Source organism: Malania oleifera, chromosome 5, assembly GCF_029873635.1.
Source record: "Malania oleifera isolate guangnan ecotype guangnan chromosome 5, ASM2987363v1, whole genome shotgun sequence".
Taxonomy (NCBI): Eukaryota; Viridiplantae; Streptophyta; class Magnoliopsida; order Santalales; family Ximeniaceae; genus Malania; species Malania oleifera.
Window position 1 is genome coordinate 101,765,106 of NC_080421.1, and position 20,451 is coordinate 101,785,556.

General features: G+C 35.7%; 1 protein-coding gene across 1 annotated transcript in view; it reads left to right on the top strand.

Annotated features, from left to right (window-relative positions):
- The window catches only part of LOC131156072 (uncharacterized), a 45,399-nt gene extending 26,039 nt beyond the window's left edge, over window positions 1-19,360 (top strand). The window contains exons 2-4 of the mRNA XM_058109521.1: window positions 13,079-13,186; window positions 18,937-19,070; window positions 19,138-19,360. Coding sequence (XP_057965504.1) covers window positions 13,079-13,186; window positions 18,937-19,070; window positions 19,138-19,360 — 465 coding nt within the window. The remainder of the gene's footprint in view (window positions 1-13,078; window positions 13,187-18,936; window positions 19,071-19,137) is intronic.
- The last annotated feature ends 1,091 nt before the right edge of the window (window positions 19,361-20,451 follow it).

The window sequence follows — 20,451 nt, forward strand, 5'->3', positions numbered from 1 at the left end:
GAGATTTTATGTTTACTGCTGCTAGGTTTTCCGCTGTGTTTGACAGGTGTCCCCGCTACCCACGAGTTCGGGTTGACCATTTTATTTATTATGTGGTATTTTATGTTAAGAAATTGAGGGACGTACTCTTCCAGAGCCCTTTATTACATTTGTAGAGTCAGATGTTTTATTAACATTAATTTTAGCTAATGTTAATTGTAAGAAATATTTTTTAACACGAAGAATTGTGTGAGTTGTGCCACTGTGCACCAAACACATGTCATCCTTCATTTTATTAAGTTTATTTTGTACGATCTAGTAAATGAAAAGTAAAATTTAAGAATTAGGAAAGATAACAAAATATTACCAAACATATTATATGTAAAAATTTTAATAAAAAAAATTACATTAGTTAATTTTTCAAAATAACATAAACATGAAGATAATTTAATAGTTAGGCCTGGCAAAACGGGCGGGTGGGCAGGGTTTGGGTGGGTCATAAACGGGCCGGGTTATAAACGGGTCGATGTTAAACAGATCACACACATGCCAACCCTAACCTGCCCGTTTAATAAACGGGTGGGTAACAGGTCACCCGTTTAAAAATATATAATTTTTTTATTTTAAAATTTCATATTAAATGACATTTAAGAAAAAAAATGCATTTTATTTATTAATTTCTAAATAAAAAGAACATAAAATGTAAAAAACAATACATCCCTTTAATGAATACATTTTTTAAAAACGTAAAATTAAAAAAAACACACACACCTCCCCACCTCTTGTCTGCTACCGGCTGGTCCTCTGCGGAGCCGGGGGGGGGGGAGATTGACGCTTGTGGCATTGGTCCGTGGCGCCTGGAGGAGATGACGACTCGATTTGCTCAAGGTGTGGAGTGGTCCAAGTGGATTGTTTGCAGAAGAAGACGACTGGAAGGTCCGGCACAGCAGCACGTAGCAGCGCACCAGTCACCAGAGGAGAGGAAAGACTGCCGGACTGGAGAGGAGAGTTGGAGAGGATTGACTGAGAATCTGAGAGACAGAGAGAGTTAGAGCTGAGAGCTGAGAGCCGAGAGGTCAGAGACGACCCAGATGGCCAGACGAGGAGACTAGAGACTGGAGTGGAGAGGCGCGGCGCGGGTTAGGGACTTAGGGTTGGGGAGTCGGGAAGGGGAACTTCACTTGAGTTTTTTCCCATTTTATCTTTTTTTTAAAAATATATATATTAAATAATGTCTTTTTTGGGGAAGACTTTGACGTAATCTCGCTACTTCTTTAAATCTCGCTACTTCAAGTAGTGAGATTTGTCACGTGTCATTTTGAGAATTATTTTTTCAAAAAAGACATTATTTAATATATTTAAAAAAAAAAAATGGGAAAAAACTCTAACCTCTTCTTTCTTTCTTTCTTTCTTTCTTTGGGGAGTGGGTTTTAGCTTTGGTCACCCTCACCTGCTTAATTGACCCAATCATGTCACCATTGTCACTCGGTATGCATTCCAGACTTTGCTTGTGACAGAGTACAAAGCACCAGGTTTGGTTAGAAAGGAAAAAAAAAAAAACCATGAAAGTAGAGAGAGAGAGAGAGAGAGAGAGAGAGAGGATGAAGAAGAAAATGCACATACAGACAATTCATGGTGTGGAAAATGTGATAATCAATAGTTTAATATTGTATTAAAGGAAAATGATCAGCAAAGCTTAATTAGTTGGTGAACCAACAATGTATATTAAATATTAACACTCTTCCTTGTATTGTACTTGAAAAGATGAACACATAATAAATTTTTAAATACCATAAAATAAGTACAAATGATAACATTAAAATTCATGATTTTCGATAACCTGTATCATCTTAGATTATAACTTTACTAAAAGTTTAAATTAGATCGGGAGTAAATAATGTATATCATTAGAATAAGGATAATATGATAAGGTCACCATGCATGCATAATTGCATGTCGCCATTTACCCAACATTAATCAAACAAGTGGGGTTCAGCAGTAGTTTCATAATATCATTTTTATTATATACTTTTTATTACGAAACTAAAGTATTATAATTTTTATTATAGGTAAAATTATAAAATAATTTCCAATGATTGGTTCATTCACACGTGTTGTGCATGCATATGTAGAGGACAGTTATATGAATGCAGTTGATGTCAAAGAGAATCCTCACGCTGCATATGTTAAGGTCATGTTTGAAATTGAAAAGATAAAATTAGAAAAAAAATTATTTTGAAGAAATCTATTTATATACGTTTGTTTATCAAAAAAGTGAAAAAGAAAATGAGTGTGTAGCAAATTAATTAACAAAATTTTATTTTATACATCATTAATATTTGATTTTCTTTAATTTTAAATCATATTAAAAGAGTGTCATGAAGGGAAGGGAGAGAGAGGCGGAAATGGACGGGACAGCATGGGAAAGGAGTGAGAGGACAGGAAGTGTCAGAGATGGTCTTAAAGGTAGGGTGATATTCTAGCATGCCTTCCGGAGCACACTAGCAAAATAGCAAAACCCTAGCATTTATTTCTGGTTGTCCTATCTGCACTTTGCACAATTCCCATGCAATTCTTATTTAATTATACGCTTCCAAAGGAATTTTTGTCCATTTTATTTTTTTGTAAAAAAATATATTAAATAATATCTTTTTTGGAAAAATAATTTTCGAAATAACATGTGGCAAATCTCGCTAAAAAAAAAAAAACAAAATTTTTAATCAAAAAGAAGACAAAACTTGAATCCATTTTAAACTATCCAATTTGATGCAAAATATACAGTTATGCAAAGTTTTTCTTTTAAGTTGTCTGAAACTTGAAGTATATGAATAAAAATAACTGTTGATTATCACATTTTCCACACCATGAATTGTTGTTTGTGCATTTTCTTCTTCATCCTCTCTCTCTACTTTCATGTTTTTTTTCTTTCTTTCTAACCAAACCTGTTGCTTTGCACTCTGTCACAAGCAAAGTCTGGAATGCATACCAATTGATAGTGGTGACATGATTGGGTCAATCAGGCAGGTGAGGGTGACCAAAGTTAAAACCTACTCTCCAAAGAAAGAAAGAAGAGGTTAGAGTTTTTTCCATTTTATTTTTTTTTCAAAAATATATTAAATAATGTTTTTTTTAGAAAAATAATTCCCAAAATGACACGTTAAGTAGCGAGATTTGGTTAAATATTGCTACTTGAAGTAGTGAGATTTGTTTAAATCTCGCTACTTCGAGTAGCGAGATTACGTCAGAATCATTCCGGGAATTATTTTCCTAAAAAAGACATTATTTAATATACATATTTTTTAAAAAAAGATAAAATGGGAAAAAACTCAACTTTACTTAGCCTTAGGGTTTTTTTTTTTAAGTGTGATTTTGAAGTGTGAACCGTGAGGGTGATTGGGTGAGGCGTGTGAGAAGGAGCACTGAACTAGAATTAACGAGTCACCCGACGGGTGACCCGCTCAAACCCACTTAACCCGTTTATAAACGAGTTGACCCGTGACCTGCCCAATTATCAAATGGGTTAACTTTCTTAAACCTAGACCTGTTTTAAACAAGCAGGTTCGGGTGACCCGACGGGTTATGACCCGTTTTGCCAGGCCTATTAATAGTAGACATTTCCATTTCCAATTAAATGATTGATTTTACTATTATGATCCTAAACAAAATCAAAAACATCAAAATCAACATCTAGAGGAGATTCATACTTAGCATCAATGGGTTTAGACAAATCCACTTCAACATTTTTCCCTTTTCCTTTTAACAATGTCTTATAAAGATCAACTAAGTGTTTAGGAGTGCGACATATTCGAAACCAATGACCTTTTGTTCCACACCTATAGCAAATATTGTCATTATTTTGCACTTTGTTATTTTGTTCAGAACTTTTTTGATTCTTTACCCATTTCCTTTGAGTCTTTTCGGCACATTTGCTTTTAAATTTTGAAGGATGATCATCACGGGTCTAACAATTTTTCCTACCACGACCCCTTTTTACTACCACGACCTCATCCACGACCTTGAGAAAAAGCCACATTCACTTCAGGGAATAGTGTTGAGCCAGTTGGATAAGATTGATGATTTTTCAACAAAATCTCATTATTTTGTTTAGCCACAAGTAAACAAAAAATTAACTCAAAATATTTTGTAAATTTATGCTCTCGATATTGCTGCTGTAGGAACACATTTGAGGCATGAAAAGTCGAATATGTTTTTTATAACATATCATTATCGGTAATTTTTTCTCCACATAACTTAAATTGAGAGCTAATTTTGAACAAGACTGAATTATATTTACTTATAGTTTTAAAATCTTGCAGTCGTACGTGTATCCAATCATATCGAGTTTTCGAAAGAATTACCTTTTTTTGGTGTTCATATCTCTCCTTTAAGTTGTTCCAAAAGACTAATGGATCCTTAGTAGTAAGGTACTCAATTTTCAATTCTTCGTGCAAATAGTATCGAAGGAAAATCATTGTCTTTGTACGATCCTGTAGGGATACTTGATTTTCTTCTTTAATCGTACTTCCAAGATTCATAGCATTAAGGTGAATCTTGGCATCAAGTACTCATGGCAAATAATTTCTTCCAGAAATATCAAGGGTAATGAATTCAAGTTTTGTGAGGTTTGACATCATAAAGTCATTTTGAAAACAAATAAAAATTCAAAGGTAGGTAAACATTAAATGAAAATGTTATTCTCACATACATCCCAACATAAAAATATTTAAGGATACGTACTCAAGATAAGAGATATAGTTAACATATAAATATAATTCGATGAAAAACTAAAGTTATATAAATAACAAATGTTAAAGGAAACACGATTCTTACCTTAAAATAATACCAATGAAACTTGTTATACCATTAGAGACTTGATCATACTGATAACATGTTGTAAATGAAATAGAGAGGAATACAAAATAGTTTGATACTATAGAAATTCAAGAGTCTAGTTCTTCAGAAACTAAATATTGCTAATCATCTTATTATCTCATTTTGTTGTAAAGCATATCCTTATATAGGCAAAAATATTGATATTCCAAAGGTTAACCATACAATGAACTATTATGTGGGCATACCAAAGGTTGTAACCTATTATTTAGATAGTCACTCACATAAATATATATGTTTTACAACACAAACTGGATTTTTTCTCACATATTTCTTTTCTCCTTTTCTCGGCTCCCATTTCTTCTGCTTTCTTTCTTCTCTCTCCTTCCCCTCCTGCATGCACTCACTCTCTTTCTCCTCTGTTTCTCTTGTTTGAGCCATGCACACCTCAAAAAGGTATAGTCTTCTCCTAGTCGAATCCCACGAGTGACTAAGTGCAAGATGAGCCATTAGATAAGGGAGTGGGATTTGTGAGGTCAAGTTTTCTTTTTTCTTATGGCTCTGATAAATTACGATTGAATGCCCAAGTCTGATGCAGGAGGCTTTCCTTGAATGTCAAGGAAGTGAGATCGGGGTCCACTTTCTCTCTTTCTTCTTTCCCCTTCTCCGATTCCTCTCTCGGATCTTTGATTTTTTTTTTCCTTCCTTTTTTTTTTGGATCTCACATTTTATTTTTGTTCCTTGCAATCTAGACCGGAAAGAGAATTTTTAGAGCGGACTAAACTTCTAATGTAAGTTCTCGTTCCATTATTTTTATTATTGTTATTTTTTTTTCATTTCCTATTGGTTAACATTTTCTCCGAAAAGTGCTTCCAAATTTTCTTGTTAACCAAACAACCTGGAAATTGAATTTCTAGGCTTGAAATTTTCAATTTAAACACGAATTTTCGTTTCAAGCTACTGGAATTTTAATTTCAAAACTTGTGCAATTTAAAAGTTTAAAAAAAACAACAAAACAAAATTAAAAAAACCACTTGGTCTTCACACTCCTACCGTCTTCAATGTCAGTCCTTAGTCTTGAGTGATTGTCTCTGTTGATTGCTTTTGAATCTGCTATGCAATTCGTCTGACTATTGCTCCCAATTGCTTTCTGATTTGCTCCCTGATTTTCTAATTATCTTGCTCTCGCCCCGATTTTTTTTTTTCTCCGAATATCTCTTGTTCATATTGCCTTCACTGTGAATTTCCCCCCTGCTCTTTACTTTCCCTGGGGAGACATCTAATTTTAAGCTCCCAACCAATTCTCTTAACTGTTACTCAATTTCCCTTGTGTAGATGTGCATGCGTGCTAGCGGGTTCCAAGACACTTGCCTCCCTCTTTTTGCATTTATCTTTTTTGTTCTGCTGTACTGCATTTTCTCAGTGTAATAAACAATGTAATAATAAAAAGTATTTTTCACAAAGTGGGGTGTCTGCAAGTCTGGCACCACAGAAGTTTCCGTAATGAGTTCCATAAAACCAATCTCTGTTGCTGCTCTCTAGGGGTATACACATTCATAAGTAGGAAGGAGTGATTGCATTTTCCTTCTCTTTCTTTGCTGCCAAACGCATCAGTACTGTGTCATGTGGTGATCACATGATGTTGATTTGGATTTAACCAATGCTTCCGGCATTGTTTGCTCAGTGTCCCCTCCCCTCCGCTCCCAATCCAATACATTGTTTGTGTAGCTTTTGTTGGGTTTTTGTGGAGTCTAGTTGTGTTTTAATTTGGATGACGACCCGACCCCTATTTAATTAGAGATTTCTATTCTAAGGCTTAGTCCATGAGCGCTGCGGCTTGGGCCGTACAAGCCGTACTCGTGGGGGTCTGGGGGGGCGTTGCCCCCGGGGAAAATTTTTTGGAGCCCATTCGGAACAGAACCCTAGGCGCAACATATAAAAGGGATGCTTTCGGGTGATTAGGGCGGGGTGTGTGGTTGTATCCGCAAGAGAGCGAGAGCGAGAGAATTGTATCGCCGCACTCTCTGTGCTTTCTTTCTGATAATATTGAAATCCCTGCAACTCCGTGGACGTAGGCAAAATTGTCGAATCACGTAAATATTATCTTGTGCGTGTGATTGAATTTTTTCTTTGGCATCATTCTTTCTCTATTTGTTTCTCACAGGTTTCAGGAATTTGTTCGTTTATTCCCAACAGCTTTGACAGAACAAAGAGCTATTCTGCATTCAAGAGGATGTAGCAACATACGTAAGTTGAGGCATAGAATATTCTACCTGTCTCCTTCAGAGCTAGCTTCAATTTTAGACATTCTTAATTTCAGTTTCCCTCATATAAATAGTTGTTAAGAGTGCTAAACTATTTCTTGGAATAAAATAAAATATAATTTTAATTTTAAAAATATAGTTATTTCTTATTTATTTTTTATTATGAATTCATAAAATATTTTAAATTGCTATTTACTTTATAGTAACAATATAATTTCTTATATCATTCGTTGTAAAATTAATCTATTCTTAGGAATCGGTATTCCGCGAACTAAAGATAACCTTATTTAATTGGGTTATTTAACCATGTTATTTTTCAAACAATTAATTGTATTATTTAAATTCTTACCTTGTTTTTGATAACTTGGAGTTGTTCCTATCTTTGATTTGGGTTTATCTACATTTGAAAAAAAAAAAAAAAACAACATTGTATCAATTGGTTTCATTCTAATCCACACAAACAAAAATCTAACCTCTTTTTTTTTTTAATGAAATACCCAACTTTATTGATAGCCCTCACTTATGGCGGAGGAAAACCGTGGTTATAAATATGCCACAAAGGATTTACAAAAACTTAACAAAAAATCAGCTCAGACACCAAAATTAAAACAAACCTAACAAAATGTGAATCATTAACCAACTAAAACAACCAAACAAGCCCAAAAGAATTCAAAACAAACAAACACAAAGAAAAACAAATTTCCTGCAAACTGAAGACAAAAACCTGCAAAACAAAACCCAAGGAAAACAAAGGAGAGCCAAAAGATGACAAATAAAGACGATAGCTTGGAATACACATCTTATCCATACAAATTAGACCTATCATTTTATTTGGTATTTCATCACCTACAAAATATCTCCTCATGTTGCCTTTCTCGCCTTGACGAGGTAAGAAATCTGCCACCTGATTACCTTCTCTAAATTGGTTATGAAGGTCATGTAACTCCTCCTATAGAGACCTGAAAAATTATAATTATTTAAAAAATAGGAAAAATAATAAATAGAATAGATAAATAAATAATAAGGGAAAAAAAGAAAATTTTGAAAGAGAGAATAGTAGATCTTGTCAACGAATCTCTTGTCCTCGTCGATGAGTGTTCTACTAGGGATCGTCGACGAAGTTCAGTCCCTCGTCGACAAAGAGATCTCGAGTGAGTGAATTTCAGATTTTAAGTTTTGTCGAAGAATGTGTCCTCTCATCAACGAACTCCTTTATGTAGTTCGTTGATGAATCCTGTCTTCTCGTTGACGAAGTCACATGGCAACATCGTGTATAAAAAAGGTTAGAGGAAGCTTCTCAACGAAGAAAACATATTTTTCTTTGTTTTTCTCTCTCTAAAACATTCTCTCTAAGATTTCGACCCGAATTTAGCCCGAATCAACAAATGGAAACCGCTACGATGTTCTAGGGAAGATTCTCTATACATCTAGCAGATCAAATTTTTAAATTGGGCTTTTCGGGAATCGCTCCAAAGTTGATGTAAGGGTTTAGATTCCTAGTTTTTGGGTTTTTAAACATTTATTCGAGGTTTATGAGTTGAAAAAGTATTGAAATAGTAGGATATTTAGAGTTTATCTGATTAAACTAGGGTTTTTGAATCAAGGTTCAGGTGAGCGCCACAGACATCATTTTAGGGTTCCTGTTGGCGTAGTTCAAGAAATCAAGTAAGGGGAATATATTAAATCAGGATTTTTGAGGAAATAACTAGTGAAAAATGGAAATATTAAGTATATATGTATATGATTTTCATGTGGGTTTTGAAATGCCAATCGTTTAAATTATGAATTTATGAGCCTAGGGTTGTGGTATTAGATATTATTTGTGAAAATGGAAAGTTAAATGATAGATTTTCTAGTTAATTGTGTAAGAAATTAAATATACATTCTCAATATATGAACGATGAATATGGGTTGGCTTATTTTCAGTGAACGTATGAATATATGTTGTTAAATTGTGTGGCATGAGAAAATGAAGTTTCTGTGTTCAACTATGACACACACACACACACACACACACACACACACACACACACACATATATATATATATATATATGTATGAGATGCTGGAAATACTGGAAATGTATTCAAAATTAAAAGGTGATATGAATTATTTTTCCTGTGTTTGGTAATATTAAATTACAATGTATGGTTTGAGAACTCCGGTGGACCAGGAAAAAGGCACAGTACTGTTGCGGATATGTATAGAGCGCTAGTGCACCCACACGTCTTAGATAGAAATGGAGACGGGATGGTCGATTGTGCTGGAGAAGGGTAGTGTCCCCCTGGAGTTTGGACCAGTGTGGGAACAACCAATCGTACCTACAGACTGTAGAAAGTGATTGATTTAACTCTTGAGGGTCAACCAATGTTAAGTCCAGCCTTCGGACCGCACAACCCGTCATGGGGCAGAAGCATGATTAGTATTTATCATCGGTATAAAGGGTTCTAAATGCATAATTGTAAGTTTAATCATGGATAATATAGGACCAATGGATATGGAAATGACAATTATGGAAGCAATGGATATAAGAAAAGCAGACGAAAATGACATGAAAACAGAATATTTGAAAATAGACAAGAATATAGAAAGAGATAATGAATATGCGACACATGAATATAGAATATGAAAGTGAATGTAATGAATGGCACAATGATAACAGCATAAAGAGTAATGTAGTAAGCTATTATCAGTATTAAATATAGTAGTATTACTTATATTTGGAGCGGGGCATACTCTTCGCCCGAGGGCTTGTTGAGAAAGGCAAGTGCCTTGATAGGTATCAGTTGTACCTTTAGACTACATAACTTATCAGAGTAGAGGGAAACTACTTGTATGAGTGGGTAATCTTTCTTATTCTCGGGAACTTATGCTAGTAAACCTTTCTGTAAATGTGTGAGTATGAGATAAACTAACCACCTGAGGGCTTATTAAGTAAGTTAAGTGCCCTGATATGCTTTAGTTGTGACCATAAGTTGCTTAGGATATCAGAGCAGAGGGGTGCTACTTGTATGGGCGGGTAATCACCCCGATCCTTGGGAACTCTTGTTGGTAAAATACCTTGTTTGTGTATGAGTAGGAACAGAGAATAATTTCTTAACTGTGGTTTTATTTGAAAATATTGAATATACATATGTGTTGTACTTAAACCTCATGATTGTCACATGTTGATTTAATATATTCCATCCTTACTGAGATGTGTCTCACTTGATAGTTAAATTTCATCTTTTTAGGACCTTTGCGGGATCGAGCTTAGAGAGCTCGTGTAGGATCTCGGACCCGAAAAATAAAAGGAAATGAATATAAAAGAGAGAAATAAAGGGAAATAAGAGAAAAAGAAGGAATTTGGTAAGGTAGGACCAAAATCATAGACGGTTTTCTGAGCAGGAGAAAAATCGTCGCCGGTTTTGGGTCAACAGGGCGAGTCAACCACAAAACCAGTGACAATTTTGTGGAGACAGGGGAAACCAGCACCGATTTTCCTTTGGGCATGCTCACCTATAAATAGGTTTTAGCTCATTTTTTTAGAGAATTTCAAATCTCTCTCCTCTCTCCTAGGGTTTTGAAACTTTTTCACCATAAAGCCTTTCTGAGCTCATCTTTGCTTCCCGATTGTCTCTCTCATCCACCATCTAGCAAATACACGTGTTTTATCGATTGAAAGTTCTAGGGTTTTGCCATTTCGAGTCGTTCGAGTTCATTTTTTTGGAAATAGGTAAGGGGATATGTTTACATCAGTTATTTTTGAAATCTAAATTGGTATAACTGTAGGTTATGATATTATGTATGATATGACTGCTTATTTGGAAAATTTTATCGGGTGGAATTGCCAATTTTTTGGTTTTATGATTTTGGTAAAATCTAGGGTTTTGGGGTATTGCCTCCATTTTTATAAAACTCATTTCTTTGTGTTAAACCTAAAGTAGGAGGTGCTTGAAACCCTTGTTTTCAATTTAGATGATACTTTATGAACCATTTACTATACTATTGTTTTCTAAACCAAATGAGTGTGACATAAGATGTTAAATGGAAATATATTGAATTGAGAAATATGATTATAAGATATGGGAACTGGAGTTCCAAATTGTTATCAAGAAATGTAGAAAAGAGATGCCAGTTAAATACCGAGAGATGTATGTACCAAAGTTAAATCAAGAACTGTGTGTGTCGGTTTATACCAATAAATGAAAGAATGAATGAATGGATGAATGAATGAATTGTAAAAAGTATTGGAACTTCTTAAATGTTTTATGAATGGAAAAAGGTTACTGCGCTTTCAATATAAATTGTATATATGGTATGTGAACCACTTGAGAAAGCTTGTTACAAAGAGAGCACGGTATCATTGCTAGCATGAGAGATACAGTGCAACCACACGTTATTCTTAAGTGTGGGTATCTAAATAGTCGACTTGGTATGAAGGGCCACTGGTTGAATTATGGACCAAGGTGGTGTAGACCAAGTCGGACTGGAGAAAGTAGCATGACTAGCCTGGTGACCCTAGGACTAGATTAGAGCATCATAAACGCACAACCCGTGTCATAGGGGAAGTAAATAGTGTTGTTATAATGTTTCAAAGTTGAGATGAGTTCATTATGCATATACATGATTTAAAAATAAAATGGACAAAGTTACATTTTTGAGTACCGAGCTGAGGGATCGTATAGTGGATGGGTCTGTACCCTACCCCAACCTCAGGGACTCTCGCTTGTAATGAGTCGAATTATCTTATGCAGGAATTATATATATGTATATATATATATATATATATATATATATATATATATATATATATATATATATATATCTTCTATATTACAGGTTTGTAAATGATTTAAATGTGTAATTTGTTTCTAATGGAATAAACTCATGTAGTCGCACACTAATGTAATATGATCTACCTTACTGAGAAGTGTCTCACCCCAATATACAAATCTTATTTCAGGTCCTACAGGAAACTGATCCTAGCATTCTAGAGGGATTCTAGAGCGCAGTTTTTTTTTTTTGGTTAGTTTATGTAAGTTCTTATATATGTAATGGGCTTTGGCCAGCTTATCTTTTTGGGTTTGTAATAGCAAGTTATGTTTTTAGTATGTATGGATGTATGTGGGGAAAAAGTTAGAAACTCTGGTAAGTTTTTATTAGAAGATGAATGTTTTTTCTGCTATGTATGATTATGCAGATTAGTATGGAACACTCGTTTTCCATTATTTGGGCGGGTTGTATATGTAGAGTATTAGAGATATGCATGTTATGTATGTTTAGTGGCACTCTGGAACCACCTAGAGGGTCAGGGCGTTACAGCTCAGGTTATTGTAGCATTTGTCAGAGAGAGAGAGAGAGGGTATGGACTGATGGCTATGTATATCTTCTTTTGGGTATATTTATGTTTTTAGAGATGTTTATGGATGTTTGTGAATATTGGATGTTGGGTCATGTTTTTGAGATGTATAAAGATGTAGAAACTTTGGTATATTATGGAAGAATTGTTATTATTTTCACTGCGTAATTGATTTAGAGCCAAGTTCAAGTAAATGGAACACGTGGCACCCGGGTCCAACTTGGCGGGTTCGGGGCATCACGAGATGGTAGCAAAGATATATTTCAAATAACATTCCAGACCTTAGTTTCGGGTTCGGGGTGTTACATTTTGGTATCAGAGTATTAGTTTTGGGAATTTTCTAGACTCAAGGATGATTAATACCAGAGTATAGGAATAGGTGATAATAAGCATAGGAAATGGGTAGGCTAGGTGTTAAGAAGTATAGAATTCTTTTTTTTTTTTTGTAGCGTAGAGGCGGAAATACGTCGACGATTTCCTGTGATTTTTCTAAAGCAATCGACGGCCTTAGAAAAGCCACGGTAAACCTTAGATGATTTCGTTTCTTAGTTGTGAGACTGGTCCTAAATTGATAAGTTGGGTTTTTGTTAGAATTTAGATTAATGATTGTGTTGATAGGGTTATGACAATAGAATTCTTATCCCTTTTCTGTTCTATTTTCAAGATGGATCCTAGGGATGAGGATATGGAGGTTGAAGGAAGAGATGATTCAGCGACTTCCAGTGAAGAGGATATTGATACCTCCATGATGCTGAGGGGTATAGCCCGACAGGTTAGGGCAGAAATGAGGAAGGATACTAGAGGGCAGAACTATCCAGTAGTAGATTAGGGTTGCAACATCAAATAGTTTATGAGATTGAACTCTCCTACTTTTGAGGGAGGACTTGATCCAGTGGTTGCAGAGAACTGGGTACAAGAGAATGAGGAGATCATGATTGTACTCGATTGTACAAATGAGTAGAAAGTCCTATACACTGCATTCAAGATGACAGGGGATGCGAAACGCTGGTCGCTTTTTGTGAAGCTTCTAGATGAATAGAGGTTGGTAAAGATAGCTTTAACATGGGATCGATTCAAGGAGCTATTCTTCGATAGGTATTTCCCCTTATCTATCAGAGAGGAAAAGATTGAGGAATTCACTAACTTGACACATGGGAGTATGACTGTGGGGGAATATGCGGCTAAGTTTGTTAAACTGTGAGTTTTGCTCCGTTTCTAATCCCGAACGAGGCAAGGAAGGCTAGGATGTTTGAAAAAGGCTTGAGACGAAGGCTTTACGAGCTTGTAGTGGGGTTCAAGGTCCAGAATTTTTCAAACTTGGTGGACAAGGCTTCGGTGCGAGAGAAGAGCATTCAGGGCGGTACAGAGCCAACAGAGCAGAAGAAGAGGCTTCCACCTTCCAATTTTCAGGTGGAGGGTAGTCAAGGATCATAGAAGATAGAGAAGGATACAGTGGGTCCGAGGCAGGAGATGGTAGATCGAGGTTATTCTGGTTATTAGGATAATCTGTCTTACCCTATATGTCAGAAATGTAATAAAAGGCATAAGGGTGAATGCCGAGCTGGGGTTTCCAACTGTTATAGGTGTGGCAAACTGGGGCATATTAGGAGGTACTGTCAAGAATTGCTACCTGTTGTACCTGCACCAAACTAAATCCGGGGAAATTAGCAAGTACCCTGAGGTGGAGGTGGTCTAGCACATGTGTATGCGATGGTCCTGGACGAGGCAGAGAAAGCCAAGGGGGCAGGTATGAGTTTATGTTTAAAATAATGAAGGTTTCATTTGATTGTAGTTAATATAGAATTTCAGATGATGGTATATACTAAATTGTATGAGATATAGTGAGTTAGTGAATTATAGAAATGTGAAATTGAATGATTAGCAAAATTTTAAGGACAAAATTTTCTGAAGGAGGGGAGAATGTAGAGAGCCAAAAAATTATAATTATTTAAAAATTAGGAAAAATAATGAATAGAATAGATAAATAAATAATAAGGGAAACAAAGAAAATTTTGAAAGAGAGAACAGCAAACCTTGTTGACGAATCTCTTATCCTCATTGACGAGTGTTCTACTAGGGATCGTCGATGAAGTTCAGTCCCTTGTCGACGAAGAGATCCCGAGTGAGTGAATTTCAGATTTTAAGTTTCATCGACGAATGTATCCTCTCGTCGACGAACTCCATTCTGTGGTTCGTATACGAATTCTGTCTTCTCATTGACAAAGTTACGTGGCAATATTGTGTATAAAAAGGTTGGAGGAAGCTTCTTTGTGAAGAAAACATATTTCTCTTCATTTTTATCTCTCCAAAACGTTCTCTCCTCCTTCTCTCTAAGATTTCAACCCGGATTTAGCCCAAATCAATAGACAGAAACTACTATGGTGTTCTAGGGAAGATTCTCTACAGATCTAGTAGAGTAGATTTTTAAACTGGGCTTTTCGGGAATCGCAACAAAGCTGAGGTAAAGGTTTGGATTCCTAGTTTTTGGGTTTTTAGACTTTTATTCGAGGTTTATGGGTTGAGAAAGTATTGAAATAGTAGGATATTTGGGGTTTATCTGATTAAACTAGGGTTTTTGAATTAGGGTTAGGGTGAGCGCCACAGACATCATTTTGGGGTTCCTGTTGGCGTAGTTTAAGAAATCAGGTAAGGGGAATATATTAAATCAAGATTTTTGAGAAAATAGCTAGTGAAAAATGGAAATATTAAGTATATATGTATATGATTTTCATATAAGTTATGAAATGCCAATAGTTTAAATTATGAATTTCCGAGCTTAGGGCTGTGGTATTAGATATTATTTATGAAAATAAAAAGTTAAATAATAGATTTTTTGGTTAATTGTGTAAGAGATTAAATGTACATTTTTAGAGTATGAACGATGAATATGGGTTGTCTTATTTTTAGTGAACGTATGAATATATGTTGTTAAATTGTGTGGCATGAGAAAATGAAGTTTTTGTGTTAAACTATATATATGTGAGATGCTAGAAATACTGGAAATTTATTGAGAATTAAAAGGTGATATGAATTATTTTGCATGTGTTTGGTAATGTTAAATTACAATGTATGGTTTGAAAACTTCGGTGGACCAGGAAAAGGGCATAGTACTGTTGTGGATATGTATGGAGCGCTAGTGCACCCACATGTCTTAGATAGAGTGTGGAGACGGGATGGTCGATTGGGTTGGAGAAGGGTAGTGTCCCCCTGGAGTCTAGACCAGTGTGGGAACAGCCAATCGAACATACAGACTGTAGAAAGTGGTTGATTTAACTCTAGAGGGCCAACTAGGGTTAAGTCCAGCCTTCCGGCTGCATAACCTGTCATGGGGCGGAAGCATGATTAGGATTTATCACCAATATAAAGGGTTCTAAATGCATAATTGTAAGTTTAACCATGGATAATATAGGAACAATGGATATGGAAATGGCAGTTATGGAAGCAATGGATATAAGAACAGCAGACGGAAATGACATGAAAACGAAATATATGAAAACAGACATGAATATAGAAAGAGATTATAAATATGCGACACATGAATATAGAATATGAAAGTGAATGTAATGAATGGCACAGTGATAACAACATAAAGAGTAATGTAGTAAGGTATTATCAATATTAAATATAGTAGTATTACTTATATTTGGAGCGGGGTATACTCTTCGCCCGAGGGCTTACCGAGAAAGGCGAGTGCCCTGATAGGTATCAGTTGTAGTTGTAGGTTGTAACGCATCAGAATAGAGGGAAGCTACTTGTACGGGCGGACAATCTTTCCTATTCTCGGGAACTTCTTCCAATAAACCATTTTGTGAATGTGTGAGTACAAGATAAACTAATCACTTGAGGGCTTACTAAGTAAGGTAAGTGTCCTGATATGCTTTAGTTGTGACCATAGGTTGCTTAGGGTATCATAGTAGAGGGGTACTACTCTTATGGGCGGGTAATCACCCTTATCCTTGTGAACTCTCATTGGTAAAATACCTTGTTTGTGTATAAGTAGGAATAGAGAATGATTTCTTAACTGTGGTTTATTTGAAAATAATGAATATATATATATATATATTATATATATATATATATATATATATATGTTGTACTTTAACCTCATGTTTGTCACACGGTGATTTAATGTATTCCATCCTTACTGAAATACGTCTCACCTGATAGTTTAATTTCATCTTTTTAGGACCTTCATGAGATCAAGCTTAGAGCGAGCTCGGGTTGTTGTAGCATTTGTGTGTGTGTGTGAGAAAGAGAGAGGGTATGGACTGATGGATGGCAAAGATATATTTCAAATAAAACTCCGTACCCTAGTTTCAGGTTCGGGGTGTTACACCTCCTCTAACAATTTCCAAAAGTCTCATAAGTACTAGGAAGAGCAAATTCCAGAAGTGATCCAACCCACCACCAATTCCAAATCGCTTTCAATACAAATATTTTGATAACCCAACTCTTTACGAAGTCGAACACCACAATTAAGAGCCTGCAATTCCGCTCCATTGTTAGTACCTGACTCAAATTTTTTAGAGAAAGCGGCCTTAATATTACTTAAAGAGACGCGGATAATACCACCACCACCACAAGAACTCGGATTTCCTCCACAAGAGCCATATATGTTTATTTTCAATCAACTTACAGGAGATTTTTCCCAAACTACTTTTCGAGGAGTTCTAATCTTTGGAGATATCATTTTCACTTTGAACTCTTTCAATAAATTCTTATCGATAGCAAGCAGGGATCCCTTCACTCCTTCTGCAATTTTCATGAGTCAAAACCTCACTGATAATCAAACTGCATTCCCTGATTCATACTTATCTTTCATGCAGACTTTACAACGTTTAAGCCATAGGCTCCAAGAAATTATAGTAGGTAACAAACCGATAATTGTACCTTTGAGGATTGATTTTTTGGCACATCTGAACCATCTACTAATTTTCACCCTCTAAGGTTCATCATCAAAATTTAGAATTCCTAAGGTTCATCATCAAGGTTCATCATCAAAATCTAACATCTAAACTCTAGGCTCCTAAAATGCAGTCCAACGTTTGGAACCCAAGATCACATAGTTACTTGTGTTTGGGAGTTAGAGTTTGGAAGTTGAATTTATATTTATGTGGATTTGAACAAAAAAAAATATAATATAAAATTATATTAAGTTTTATCCCAATGCACTTAAAACTAATTCTAAGGGGCAACATATATGATCTCAAACACGAAGTAAGTGATTTTAAGTGATGATTATCAAGTTTTAACTAAACAGCCACATACAATCACCCATAAATTTAGAATTCGGTCAGTTGTCTAAGATTTAATGTCACTTAATCTAATCTTCTTTAAGTTCTTTCTCAATCAATTCTTAAATAAGAATAGTGTATCCACCATCTTCTTAAATTTCATCATCTTATAAAGTTGTGCTTAGTTATTCATTGTTTTGGCAAATAAATTTAAAATTTAGGATATATTGATGGCATTTCAAATCTTGTCTCCTACGCCATTTCACGTAAACATTAATAATTAAACACTATTTGTAGGTCATGATTATTTGAAAAGTTCTAATGACATAGTTAAAGTTTGGAACTTTTGTGGTGGAGGTTTTCAATTCAGACCATGAGAGGGTTGGGAAAGGGTATGAAGGAAATAGATTACCTCCAATGCAGCCTAGGACTAGTGTGATCTTCCTTTGACCAAATAAAAATAATAAAAAAAAAATTAAAATAAACAACTTTACGCTTTTTAACATTTCAGTAATTTAATGAGTCTTCCTAAGCCAGAAATCAATGTAAAATGATAACCAACATGAATATTATTGATTTATTGTACATGTTGAGACAAGGTGGCAGCAGTGCCACTCCTGCACCTCAACATTGTGTTTTAATCCAATTAAAAATCATGTTGTGAATTACTGACATTGGGAGGATGGAGCATAGCTTATTTTATGGATCTGTGTAGATATAAAATGCAACAACACATGGCATTCAGATGGGCCAACAATTTTGCAGATTTAAACAATTAGGTGATGAGTTGGTCGGCCTGCTGGGGGGAAGACACTGCACAAACATCGCCGAGATCGCTCCGAATCCGAATCAAAATAAAATTGCTTGCCTCTCATTGAGATTCCTCATGTCTTCTTTTTCCCATCCCCATGTTCATATAGACCAGATGCCAGTGTAGGAAGGCAAATTGCTAGACTCACTTGCAGCAGATTCAGGTTTTAGAACTTCGTTTTGTTTCAATGGCGGCCTCTCCTTTGAACCCAAAAGCCAATTATCATGTATGCTCCATCAGTCTACCTTCAAGACCTCACCCACTTAACCTTCAATTTGAAGAGCATTTGTGCAGATTGAGAGCTTGTGAGGGCACTAGCTCTTCAACACTGCCATCAATATGTGAAAATATAGGTGTCCTTACGGATTTGTTCGACTGTGCCCACGATTTGCTTCTATTGCCACACATCCAACAACAAACCTCAGCCCAGGAGTGCCACAAACAATTTGTTGATAATGCATTGGATGGATCCCTTAGGCCATGGATGTGTGTGGCACTGCCCAGGATGCCTTGCTGCAGACAAAGGAAAACACACAAGAACTTCAATCAATTCTGCAGAGAAGGCGGGGTGGTGAACTTGGGCTGGCGGATGAGATAGGAGACTACCTTTGGTGAGAAGAGGAAGAGGGGAATTAAGAAGTACCTGAGAAAATTGAAGGGTGTGGAAAACAAATGCAGCTTTTCTCCTTTGGACAGCAGCCATGAAATTGTGGCCATGGCTAGCATGTTTACAGACTTGGAAGCAGTTGCTTTCTCTGTGTCTGAATCCCTCTTGTCCTACATTTCTGGACTAAAGGTGAAGTTGAGGCCGAGCGGTTGGTCATTGGTTTCCAAGTTGATGCACAAGAAGTGTTGGGTTATTTCCTTCCATGTGGAGAAAAGCCTAAGTGGGCTTTATTAAAAGACCAAAGCCTAACCCTTTTAGTATGGAAAACCTAAAGGAAGTTGTAAAAAGAGAGGGGAGAAGAGAGGAGCCGTCACTTCTCAAAAGAAAGAGAGAAAAACGTGGTTTTTTCTCATGCTGCCCAGATTTCATCAAGACTCCGATCCCGCTTCGTCTGTGGTCCGATCGAGCTGAAATTTGGAGGATAGGTTCACAACTCAAGGAGCTACAATCTGAACGGTGGAAATCGGATTTGGAGCTCGGGAGTTGGGGTTTTTGCCCGTGAATAGTAACCGAAAATTTGGTATATTCTCTCCAATTCTCTTTGTATTTGCCAAGATTGTAGATATCTTGATAAGAGATTTTTGTATCCTCTAATTATGATTAGAGAAGACTTTGTGTACCCATTATTTGATTGATAGTGGATATTTTAACTGAACTAGGTCTCGTGGTTTTTCTTCCTCACACCGGGGAAGTTTTCCACGTAAAAAACTGTTTGTATTCTTGTGGCTTGGTGTGATTGATTATTTCTCTTATTATTTCCAGCACATATAAAAGTATAGATACACTATATTTGCTTGCATATAGGGAGAAGAATTATTCCTCTATGATTGTTTATTGATGTCTCTCCCAACAAAGTGGTATCAGAGCCCAGTTTCCAGATTGTTAGGTTGACAGTTTGAGTTATGGAAGCAAATACTAGTAGAATGATTAATCTCAATGGTTTAAATTATCACATATGGAAAGGAAAAATGGAGGATCTTCTTTATGTGAAAGATTATTACCTACCAGTATTTAGTGCTGAAAAACCAGAAAAAAAGTCTGATGTGGAATGGACTTTGTTACATCGACAGGTGTGTGGTTATATCAGGCAATAGGTAGATGATAATGTTTTGAACCATATTAGTGGAGAAACAAATGCACGTTCTCTATGGCATAAGCTTGAACAGTTATATGCTAGAAAGACTGGAAATAATAAGTTGTTTCTGATTAAACAATGATGACTTTGAGGTACCAAGATGGGACTCTTTTATCTGATCACCTGAATACATTCCAAGGAATTATTAATCAGTTGTCTGGAATAGGTATTAAGTTTGATGATGAGATAC